At 48.6% G+C, this 12,249-nt stretch overlaps 2 protein-coding genes across 2 annotated transcripts; both read left to right on the forward strand.

Annotated features, from left to right (window-relative positions):
- Positions 1–1,468: 1,468 nt before the first annotated feature.
- On the forward strand, positions 1,469–3,844 carry Pmar_PMAR021694 (cytochrome P450, putative; the record flags this gene model as incomplete). Its single annotated transcript, XM_002777183.1, has 10 exons — positions 1,469–1,645; positions 1,703–1,800; positions 1,861–2,098; positions 2,153–2,285; positions 2,593–2,738; positions 2,788–2,942; positions 3,061–3,247; positions 3,294–3,436; positions 3,484–3,677; positions 3,801–3,844. The coding sequence occupies 10 exons, from the start codon at positions 1,469–1,471 to the stop codon at positions 3,842–3,844; spliced, it is 1,515 nt and encodes a 504-aa protein (XP_002777229.1).
- A 3,089-nt stretch (positions 3,845–6,933) lies between these two features.
- On the forward strand, positions 6,934–8,935 carry Pmar_PMAR021695 (cytochrome P450, putative; the record flags this gene model as incomplete). Its single annotated transcript, XM_002777184.1, has 9 exons — positions 6,934–7,110; positions 7,161–7,258; positions 7,316–7,553; positions 7,608–7,740; positions 7,851–7,996; positions 8,046–8,200; positions 8,261–8,447; positions 8,488–8,630; positions 8,677–8,935. 9 exons carry the CDS (start codon positions 6,934–6,936, stop codon positions 8,933–8,935), a joined length of 1,536 nt encoding a protein of 511 aa, XP_002777230.1.
- Between the last annotated feature and the right edge of the window lie 3,314 nt (positions 8,936–12,249).

The raw sequence follows: 12,249 nt of genomic DNA on the forward strand, positions 1-12,249 counted from the left end.
TCGGTAAGACAAGTTGTACTAGCTTGTCCTGACCACTTGTTTTTGCTGCTGTCAGTTGTAAGCAATTCCGACATCTTGGACTCTCTGCGTCCTTACAATGCCTTACCAATTGCATGACATGCACAACAAATCATCATCACATGTGAATCACATGATGTGATCATTACATCATCTTCTTCCCCCTCCGAAGCAAACTAGCAGCTCGCGTCGCTTCGCTCCGGGGAATCTCTAGCTCCTACGGAGGGGGTGTTGCAGTGCATTTCCTGCATGGTTTTTGCACCTGGTTTGTTATGAAAGTTATGTAATGAAAGTAAAGCGTGGACTCCACAGTGTGAAGTAATAATTGGAGGTTCCCTTTGAGTAGAGGAGTACTCCCATACGACCGCCAAATGGTTGAAAATTTGCACGAACTGCGTGAGTACACAAATCGTCTAACTGCAAGAAGTGCAAGTAAACGTGATGAAATTACGCACGATGTAGGTTTAGGGATGCGTTGAACAGAGTAGAATTGGAGTGTTGGAAGGCGTTTAGAATTAATAAGCGGGAAGCAACGCATCAGAGGGACACATGCTGAAGGTTAAAGAGTATGTGATAAGAATTTGTGGAAGAGATTAGAAAATGTGAGATTTTGACGCACGATTATAGCCAAGTAGCGTGGAAGTATTATAATTTCAGTGGAATATGTCACTTCTAGCGAGATTTTCTCTATTTGAGGGGGTATATACTACTTCTCTAAATGGGGTAAGGAGAAAGTGGAATTCCGATAGTCTCGCGGCGCTCATGCGAATTGATTGTGCTGTTAATGCATATCTTTGAGTGGTGGCATAGTCGATTATTGAATGTTGGACAGTCCAACTTGGACTCCTATGGAACGGAGCTTCAACATCTCCATTTTAACCATTGTCTGCAAATCTTCCGGATGGATGAATTCCCTCTAGACAACGGAGAAATGACGAAGGAATGATGGAGAAAAAACGAGAAAGTGCAACGCAAGCATCATACACGCGAGTTCAAGCATACGAAACCGTGTCACTGGCGAGTAACGTCGCGCGTCTCTGGTTGGATCATCGCTGTCACTCCCAGGAAGCGCTAGCTGTGCTGGGCCGTTGCCAAGGAGCTAGTTAGTAAACCTCCCCAAGCTTGAGTAACTAGAGCCGCATTTCGTTCCCTATACCTGATAGGCTCTGCTCATCTGTAGAAGAACGTGTCTGATGTAGCCTCGCGATGCACATGCGTGTATTCCTTGTGTCACCGGACGTGAATCAGGATGAGGCCACTGGGCTGGACTTATCTCGGGTGCCCAATGTTTTCCAAGCCTGGTGGACTCTAGGCTAGAGTCTCTACCTTCCGGGAATTTCGTTTTCTTGACCCGTCCATCCCTCCCCGGATAGGGGTGAGCTTTCGTGGTGCTTCGTGCTTCGAGGTATTCACACCCCTTAGCCTCCGGAGCTCTTTTTGGATACTAAAAATGGAACCCGTCCTCCATGGTGTTCAGGACCTCATGGTGAAGTGCCGATCGCTCTTCCGGTCGCACGGCGCTCTGATCGTCGTCACTGGTGTGGCCTCAATAATCGCCTTGAAGGCTCTTAAGCTCATGAAGCGTACCAGGGTGGATCTCCATGCACTCTTTGGTGGACCAAACCATGTGAGCTCGGCTGGCCCTTCGCAACTTATAAGATGCAAATATTTCGGCTTTCGCTAGTTCCTCCCGGTCCTTGGTTTCATCCCGAAGTCAGTGGATCACCTCTGTCATGCATTGGAGATCTACGCTGATACGTATGGCGATGTATACAACATGAGGTCAGGAACAGTTCAATACTGTGCGGACTAATTCACCTACTCTATATTTTGCCTTCTCAGAATCATCGGCGGGGACGTGATAGTCGTATCTGATCCTGAGCTTATTCGACAAGTTCTGAATGCACGTCCGAGGACCTACATAAAACCCTTCAATAAACACAGGATTATGCCGATGGAAGGTATGTTTAACACAGAAGGTGAAGTGTGGAAGCGGAACAGACGATTGGGTGCGCCGGCATTCAACGACATCAACTCATCGGCTATGATTCCCGATATGTCCAAAGTGGCCTTGAGGCTGGTAAAGTCTGGATTGCCATCCCTTAGGTCCCGTTGTGCAAAAGCTGCACCGCAGATACGACAGTTGAAGTCCCTCAGTCAAGATGGTGTCATCGTATGGCGCCCCACAGAATGGCTTCCCCTCTGCACTTTGGATATCTTATGTGTCACCACTCTCGGGAAGGATTATAATTTCGTGAATCCAGATGGTGAGCAACGAGTTGAGCTTATGTTCGACGAACGCCCTATGATAGAGTCCCTATCTACTAACTCAAAGTTTAATGAAGTTATCCTCGCTTTGAATTTCGATATCGAGACCTTGAATTGGTGCAGAGTGTACGAGAATTCAGTGGATTCAACCCACTATTACCAATGATCTCCATTCTCGTGATGACATCTCAGCCGATAGAGTATATAAAACTGACCCCAGTGGTGCGAAATGCGATTCCGCTACTGGGACGGTAATACCGTCTCAGTGGCGATACTATCGAGGTGTTATTGTTCGCTCGTTGACAGGCGTGCCACTCGGACGACAATCCGGAGAGCTCCAGCTAGCGATGGACGAGTTATTGGAGGGCTCGGGTTACGCTGCACAATGCAGTGCTATACCATGGATGACACGGGATAGGTTCCCGTGGAATCTTAATCCGATGATCAAAAAGGTAGACACTTCACCCGACGATTACGTCGTCGTTCGCTTATCATTTTTAGATGCACTCGGGGGCGAAGCAGCTGGGAAGAATATGTGATGAAATCATCGAAAAACGGCGGGCGGAGCGAGACGCGGGAGAACGAGCGGAAAAGCATGATTTGCTGGACAAACTCCTGCATCTCGATGAAGTGGACCTGCGAGGGAACCTTATAACGTAAGTCCTCGTACTTCCAGTCTGATACCCGACAGTTGTACGAGTCGACGGAAGTATAGTCTCCGAGTCCTAGGCTAGGACTCCTAGCGTCTTGATTTATATTTACTCGAGTTGCCAGGTTCCTCATTGCTGGTAGCGACACTACCGCCATGACTGTCGCCTGGTGTCTCTACTATCTGGCCCTATACCCTGGAATACAGGACAAGGCCAGGGCCGAGGTGGATGGCCTTGGGCATGATCCCGATACGATAGAGGATCTGGACGAGCTAGTTTATGTCAAGTGTTGTATACTCGAGGCCCTCAGGGTGAGTCCCTGGCAAATCGAGTGGGAGATCCTCGGCCGGTTCTCAGTTGCAACCCCCGGGTGTGCTCCTTCTCAATGAGTGCACTCATGACACGGAGCTTAATGGCCACCGAATCCCTTCCGGGACGAAGGTCACGACCCTTCTTCACAAGGCTATGATTACGGAGGCTCAAGGCGGCAAAAACTTCGAGTATATAACTTCCTTTCCACTTCATCCCGGGATGTCGTCCATCTCAGTCCTGAGCGTTGGCTTCTCCCCGGCGGCTCCTCGATAGACCAGGCCCGTGTACGTGATCATCTAGCATTTGGTGGAGGGCCTCGTCAATGCCCTGGACAGAACATGGCCATCAAGGAGGCTGTGGTGATCTTGACTCTACTTCTGAGAAATTTTGGTTCTATGTCATTGACTTGTCCCGCTGCAAGTGTTATTGGTGAGGCAACTTTTTCATACGAACCTCTAAATCTCGAGCTGCGAATGTCTCAACGAGTTGGCTAGTGCTGCTACTCTGCGATTTTATTGCTTCAGCGCTCAGGTTTATTTCCGGTCGCAACAGATGTTTTTGCGTTCACCACCAAATTATCTTCTGGTATATACTAGTATTCCGATGGTGCGCAGTTTCGAACGCTTCGATTCTATTGGCACGTCGGTTAAACCGGGTTTCTGAACGTAGTTTCTAAATTTCAGAATCTGAAGCGACTCGGTTTAGAATCTGAACTTTAGAAACTTCGTTCCGACAGCGCGTCGATTAAAGAACATCAACTTCCGTTCATAGTCATGATGACGTCATGGAAAACCACAGCTCCGAGCCGTCAGCTCAGGATCGGAAGACTACAGCGCAACTTCGAAAGTTACAACTCAGATATTCTGAGCGCAACTTCGAAAAGATGTAACTCGAAAATTCTGAGATGGTGAAGAACGAAAGTTGTAGAAGCTGCGAGCTGCTCCAGTAGATGTGTTGAGAGTCATACGAACGTGTGCTGGATTCAGCGGGATCCGATAGTGAGAAGTGACAATGTTGTAGTCTTTTGAGGGACGCAACATTATCCTATATTACCTAAGCTGTTATTAGCCTCACGTTCTGCGTAAGATCAGACGGTGTTTCGTCAACTCGAAGACTTGGGAAACCGTTATAGACGGTTTTACTTCCTCACTCGACATTGTGCCATAACAATTGCGAATCGAGGGTGGGCTTCGGCCCGCTCATCCGGGTAGAGTCTACGGCAGATTCTAGTGGACTCAGTCCACAGTGTACAGCGTTCCACTCTTAGGAAGGTCTCTGTGCTGAGGCTGCTCTCGCGTGCGTGCGACTACTTAGGTCGTCGTCGCCCGAACACAATCGATCAGGCTATGTGTGTGCGTGCCCCATTGCTCATTGCTTGGAAAAGCATGAAGCGAAGCGGAAATGCTGAGAGGTGCAAGATTGCTAGAAGCAGTGTGCCTCAATGTTCTGTGTCCTCTAGCTCAGATCCCAGTTGTTGCACTGGGCATCGGTTGTCACTATCTAGTAGTTGAATCGTTATTGCATCAATATGTCTACTTTTTTTTCTTCTTTCTTCCTTCGTGTGGGAGAATTGCGGATCTGCTCAACTGTGGAAAACCTGCCATGACGGTGTAGGCGGCATGCTTTGCCCACAGTTTGATGTGTTCTCGCTGATCACGGTTCGTTTCATAGCCCAAGGGAGGGTGCTGTCGTGTTCGACAGCTGGGTGGGATATGTATATATGTGTCTCATCTGCAGAAGCAAAGTTGCATGTGCTTTGGAGGCCTCACGGATTGCCCATTATTCTTTTCGGTCAAACTTATTGATTCATATGACATCGGTATCAGATATTATCACCCTCATTTCCTAATGAATGACTCCGAACCCTCAAATGATCCCGAGTTGTCACTGGGAAGAACCATACTTGAGCCCCAAGACGCTACAAGTGAAGTATCCGAAACTAACAGGTTCGCGAATCACGAAAATGATAAAGACTCTTATTGTAGCCCTCACGAAAAAAAGTTCTTAATGTAAAAAGGTCCATAAGAGCCTCGTGACTCAATTGTACAACGTTGATTTTGATAGAAGTTCCGAGGGCTGCAACCAAGTGATTGAGAATATCGGTTGTACAACGTTGATTTTGGTAGAAGTTCCGAGGGCTGCAACCAAGTGATTGAGAATATCGGTTGTACAACGTTGATTTTGATAGAAGTTCCGAGGGCTGCAACCAAGTGATTGAGAATATCGGTTGTACAACGTTGATTTTGATAGAAGTTACAAGGGCTGCAACCAAGTGATTAAGAATATCGCCGATAATCTATCGGAGGCTTATACGGGGGGTGATGTCCCTGCCTCTGGAAGTATTCACGTCCGAAATAGAAAATTATATTATCGTCAAAATAGTACTTGATTGCGTTGTCGGAATTGAAGTCCCAAAATCGATGTTCTAACGTCCCTCTTGTGTGCTGGAGATTTAACGCACAGAATGTAGGTGCGACATTTTTTTATTACTATACGGTATGGTCCATACCCTCAGACTCCTCGCTACCTACTTTGTGGCTCAGCAGAAAGCTTCGATAATGTATAGCAAAAGTCAGGCTCTATTCATCACTCTCCGTTCTCATCCCTGATGACCTGTCGTTGGCTCACTGAGTTCAGGAAACAGTTTAATAGCTAGGTCCCGAAAACGCTCTCAATCTCGGAGAATCCTGGATAGTGCAGCACTTGAAATACAACAGAGGTGTTAGTTCATGATTTTGGCCGCATCTACAGCGACGGAAGAGTTGTTAATGAGAAGTATAAGATACCATAAGTGATTCCATACGGTGAAACGTATATACTCGTCATGCACGCAAGTATAAAATTTGCCAGGAACACGGCCTTTGCATGTTTGTACTACAAACATACGATGACCATATCCCTGGCAAGCGAGACCCGCGTCCTTGGTTAGATTGCCGGTATCATTTTAACGGAACACTAGCTGTGCTATGCCTCTGGCCAACGGGTAGTTGGTGAGCCTTATTAAGGCTTTTTATACTTCGAAGTCTTCGATGAACTCTCGGTGCAAAATGTGCGTTATCTAGCCTCGCGACGCACATGCGGCCCGCATGTTGACGTGCGCACAAGTTGTTGATGGCATCGACGATCTCGGCAACCCCCCCCCCCCTCGTGTAGGTACACCCCCGGTCCTTTCATTCCCTAGAAACGCCTTTGCGTGCAGGCATTTCTCATTTATTGTGATGTCGAATTCCGGTGGGATTACAAGACTGTCCCCAACTCGGGTGCTTTAGGATCCCCGAGCTTCCCAGTCTGGGAATCCCGGAACACAGTTGCGCTGATCAGCCTATCCTCCGGGAAGATTCCTCCCCTGGATAGGGGTGAGCCCTCATGGTGCTCCGTTCATCAGGGCATAATGCCCTGATGAACGAAGCACCCAGTGTGTGGAGTAGATACTAGCACCCGGGGTGAGCACCCAGTGAATGCCTTGGGCATTCACACCCCTCAGTCGATGGAGCTCGTTTGCTTGCGTCGCTTCCCGACTGTATGAAGCGAGAATTAGCAAGATCACAGTCAGAGTTTTAGGCCGACTTTGAATGGAATTTCCAATCATATTTCTAGCATAAAGCGACCAGCTGCTATCGCCGGTTCAAGCGTTGGGTACGTCGCATCAGCATTGAACGTCTCAGTACAGGATTGAGTATTAAACATGGAACCCGTCCTCCATGGTGTGCAGGACCTCATGGTGAAGTGCCGATCGCTCTTCCGGTGGCACGGCAGTCTGATCATCGTCGCTGGTGTGGCCTCATTAATCGCCTTGAAGGCTCTTAAGCGCATGAAGCGTACCAGGGTGGATCTCCATGCACTCTTTGGTGGACCAAACCATGTGAGATCGGCTTTCGTTTCTCCATTCATAAGTCCTTCTGCCTTCGTTAGCTTCTTCCGGTCCTCGGCTTCATCCCGAAGTCAGTGGATCACCTCTACTACGCCTCGGAGATCTATGCTGATACCTACGGTGGTGTTTACCACATGAGGTGAGGAACACACGAATACTGTCGAATATGCGAAAGTTAAGTCTTTTCTCTCCTCAGATTCGTCGGTGGAGACATGATTGTCGTATCTGATCCTGAGCTTATTCGACAAGTTCTGAATGCACGCCCGAAGACCTACATAAAGCCCTTCAATAAACACAAGATTGTGCCTGTGGATGGTATGTTTACTACAGAAGGTGAAGTGTGGAGGCGGAATAGACGATTGGGTGCGCCGGCATTCAACGACATCAACTCATCGGCTATGATTCCCGATATGTCCAAAGTTGCCTTGAGGCTGGTAAAGTTTGGATTGCCATCCCTTAGGTCCCGTTGTGCAAAATCTGCAGCGCAGATACAACAGTTGAAGTCCCTCAGTCAAGACGGTGTCATCGTATGGTGCCCCACAGGATGGCTTCCCCTCTGCACTTTGGATATCTTATGTGTCACCACTCTCGGGAAGGATTATAATTTCGTGAATCCAGATGGTGGGCACCGATTTGAGCGCATGCTTTGCGAACCCTACTCAGAAACTAAAAATTCAATGATACCGTCTCAGCGAGACAGTATCGAGATCTTACTCCACGCTCTTCGATAGGTGTGTCTCTCGGACAACAGTCCGGAGAGCTGCAGCTAGCGATGGAAGAGCTATTGCTGGGCTCGGGTTACGCTGCCCAACGTAGTGCTATAGCATGGACGACACGAGATAGGTTCCCATGGAATCTCAATCCGATGATTAGACAGGTAGACACCTCACCCGACGATAAAGTCGTCGCTCGATTATCATTATTAGATGCACTCTGGGGCGAAGCAACTGAGAAGAATATGTGATGAGATCATCGCCAAACGCCGAGCGGAGCGGGACGCGGGAGAACGAGGGGAAAGACGCGACTTGCTCGACAAACTTCTGCATCTCGACGAAGCCGACCTGCGAGGGAACCTTATGACGTAAGTCCCCGTTCTTTCATTTTGCACTTGCTTTGCCATATATGGGCTGGATATTATCAGGTTCCTCATTGCTGGTAGTGACACCACCGCTACGACTGTCGCCTGGTGTCTCTGCTATCTGGCCCTATACCCTGGAATACAGGACAAGGCCAGGGCCGAGGTGGATGGCCTTGGGCATGATCCCGATACGATAGAGGATCTGGAGGAGCTAGTCTATATCAAGTGTTGTATACTCGAGGCCCTCAGGGTGAGTCCCTGGCAAATCGAATGTAAGGGTCGGTTCTCAGTTGGAGCCACCGGCTGTGCTCCTCCTCCATGAGTGTACCCATGACACGGAGCTTAACGGCCACCAGATCCCTTCCGGGACAAATGTGATGACCCTCCTTCGCAAGGTTATGATTACGGAGTCTCAGGGCGGCAAAACCTTCAAGTATATATGTCCTCTCCACTTAGTCCCAGGATGCTATTCATCTCAGTCCCGAGCGTTGGCTTCTCCCCGGCGGCTCCTCGATAGACCAAGCCCGTGTACGTGATCATCTAGCATTCGGTGGAGGGCCTCGCCAATGCCCTGGACAGAACATGGCCATCAAGGAGGCTGTGGTGATCTTGACTCTCATCCTGAGGCATTTCCATTCCATGACATTGGCCTGTCCCACTGCTACTGTTCGTGGCGAAGCGAGATTGTCATACAAACCTCAGAGTCTCGAGCTGAAGATGCGTCAACGACTTAGCTAGCGGTGCTGCTCTGAGGTTTCACTGCGCTTTTAGCACTCAGGTTTATTTCCGGACTCAAGACGAAACGTGCGTCGAGTAGCCTTCTGGTATAGGCTGGTATTGATTTCTTCCAATACGAAGTTCAGTACAATTATAGTACCTGATTCCAGCCCGATATAGTGTTCTAGATGGCATAGATATACGAGCCTTTTAGCGAGTATACTCAGACCCTGATTCTGAGACTCAGAGTATTGATAGTTGCCTTGCTAATACTCTGTAGTACAGAGCCTGCACTTGCAATGCAAGTGGTAGCCAGCTTTGCAAGTCTTGCATAGCTGGCTCGTCCCGCTATATTCTATAAGATATTGAGGAGTCTCTCCCCCACCCATCCGTTGTGGTGTTCGCCCCAGGGAAACTGATCAGTCACCGGCTTCTACAATATCTAGTACTGCTAAAGGTGAAGGAGATGACAGGACTTCTCGCTGTGTCCGTGGTCTCCTGAAGGAGGCGATGTTAGAGTCACATATGTCAGAGTCACTTTACACTGAGAGGGTTCGTCCGTCCCGAAGCCGGTGCTAATCAAGCTGAGCGTGAGAGGTTCGGAGCCAAGACAGCCGGCATCCCTCACTTGAGGGTCTCAATGCTACAGCAGTCGTCGTGGCATGTTCACTATCCCATGGTGATTATCATAACTCTGATCACTTCGTGCCCGAGTTGAGATTATCCTCCGGCTCAGGTAGGATCGAGGGCTGACCAGCGGCTTGTTCGAGGAAATTGGGGAAAGCCGGACCTATTGAGGGCTGTGGTGCTAACTCGGGTACTGGCAGTACCGTACTGTCGAACATATGTCTCCCTCGCTTGGGTATATTATCCTGGCAAAGGTCAAGAAGGCAAGACGGAACTTCTGGTGCCGTTGTGAATGCACTGAGAAATGCCATGTTCGGCTGGAATCTCGACTCGAGATTGTCCCCGACAGTCGGGGTCCGAGTGTCAAACGGGCCGAGGGCCCACGAGCAGTAACGCATGGTGTCGTGGATTCTCGCCGCGGCGTCATCTTTTGGAAGCCTTTCTTGAACCTTTTGAATCCGAGGTTGACGAGTCGCAACCGTCGTTCGCTCGAGAGGTTGGTTCATATCTTGGCAAACTTGTTGGCAACAGGTTGTTGCACATCTGCCTAGCGCTGGATACTTGCGTGTCTGTGTTTCTATCGATCGTCGTCTCCTGAACCACTCATATGGTTAGGATCGATCGACTTGATCACGCTCTGTACCTGAAAATGTGCGAGGTCACGTCAGGCATTTACTTCATGCTATTCGAGAATATGGTCATCCTGCTTCTGGCCAGTGGACCTTATTCCAACGTTATGTTGGGCGAACTTACGGAGGCTGTTGTTCTCACTAATCAAGCGGATACGATCATCGCTGATGGTTCTTGGGCCAAGAGTCGACTCGCTCTTACCAGTGACATTGCAAGCCATCGTAAGCCATCCACATTTCCAAGTGTGCCAGAACTACACCATTTCAAGACTACATCAGAGAAACTCGATGGGGCCCGGAGTTGGGTAACGCCCAGGCCAATTCAATAGAGGCACAAACCAGTTTAGTGATGCGCAACGAAATTTCATAACATGAACATTATTACTGCATTTTTCTACATCTCCACGGAAATGAACATTACCCACATTGAGTGAGCTACAGATAGCTACAAGTTGAGGGCGTGGCAGAGCAGTGCATCCCTCAAGCTACGACCGTCGAAATGATAGTAATACTCTCATCTTCGAACTCGAAGTTCGCGATTGTGTTGTCGAAATCGAAGTCCTTGAATCATTGATTTGACGACTATCTTATGCGCCGGAAAGAAGCGCGCAGAGAAAGTGCAAAATTTTTTATTTCCGTACCCACTATGTAGTTGCTGAGTATGAACTCAGCATCACTATAATAGTGATGCTGAGTTAGTTTTAGTGAGTTGGTATTATTTACTATGATGGACTACCTATCACCAGTATCACAGCCGATGACTCGTTAGGGCCACGCTTGCTCGCCATTGTGCGTTTGACGTATGCGTGCGAGGCTGGCTCCACTACAATGCAGCAAAGTCATATTCGTTACACCGCGGATAATGTACAACAGAACTTATAGCAGGGCTTCGGGTAGCAAGGATAGACATCAATGAGAGGGCTGTCAACTGGAAGTAATTAGAAGAGACTAAAATCTTTGCTCGATGAGCAGCAATCTGCGTCACGTTGTGCGGAGACCCCGGAGTGTGCGATCAGACGATAGTAGGTCACAAAGGCTTCCGCGTAGGGCGCGTCACCTGCATATGGTGGAAGGGGCTGTCCGACTCGGACAGTATTCATTTTTGATTCGTTGGGTCCAAGATTGACACTATCTCATCTGCAGTGTAGGACCCGACCCATACTAGGGACGGCTATGTGTCGATCCTCCACTCCGAGGGCTTCCCTAATGATCTTGCGTTCTTCACGCGCGCAATATCGCGACGCTGGTTGTGACTCGTGCACGATCGGCCCCGTTCATTGCACCCATTTCCATGAGGTATTGTTTGCTAAATCTTTACGGCACCGCAATGGGTTATCACCCTACCTTTTTTCTGTATAGACTCTCATTCCCCATCTTCTGATGCCCAACTCACACAACCTATTTGAGGCTCCATCTTCGAGAGGCGGAGGGGTTGAGTTGCCACCAGTCACCCCAGGGTTCGAGTTAGCTGAAGCTACACATCCGAGAATAACTATACGCATCCAACCTTCCAACTTTGAAACTTGCACAGGGAAAGGTGTACTTCCAAAACTCAGACAATGTGGCATCTCTCTGTTTGATGACTCCTCTCTTTCCAAATTGTTCGTATACTCCTCAATTCCCTGTGAATTCATGGAGATTTCGCCAGCGGCCTTGAATGCTGAACAAAGTTGATAGAGATTATTCACTCAATTCGTCACTGCTAGGAAATCTAGATCCAACACTGCGTCAACAAGAGTCTTGACTAGTTCCAGCTCTCGAAGCGTGTTCTCGATACTGTTTCAGAATTCTTTCCATCGATTGTTGACATCACCATGAGTGAAGTGAGTACCAGCGGTGGCTCCATACGCGAGAACCTCCACTGACAAACTCAATATGTCGTAAAGGAAACTAAAGAGCGAGCAAATGTAGCGGGACAATTGCAAGCGATGGGAAAATCGGCGGGACTAATTATTATGCTCCGGACATCTTGAAATGATCGTCATCGTCAGTGGTGTAGAGCTGCCCATCATCAGTTAGAGCTGTCAATAGTTGATTATCTGACCAACCATCATCATCATCACCACACATCGACCTACA

This window comes from Perkinsus marinus (genome assembly GCF_000006405.1).
Source record: "Perkinsus marinus ATCC 50983 genomic scaffold scf_1104296952158, whole genome shotgun sequence".
Taxonomy (NCBI): domain Eukaryota; phylum Perkinsozoa; order Perkinsida; family Perkinsidae; genus Perkinsus; species Perkinsus marinus.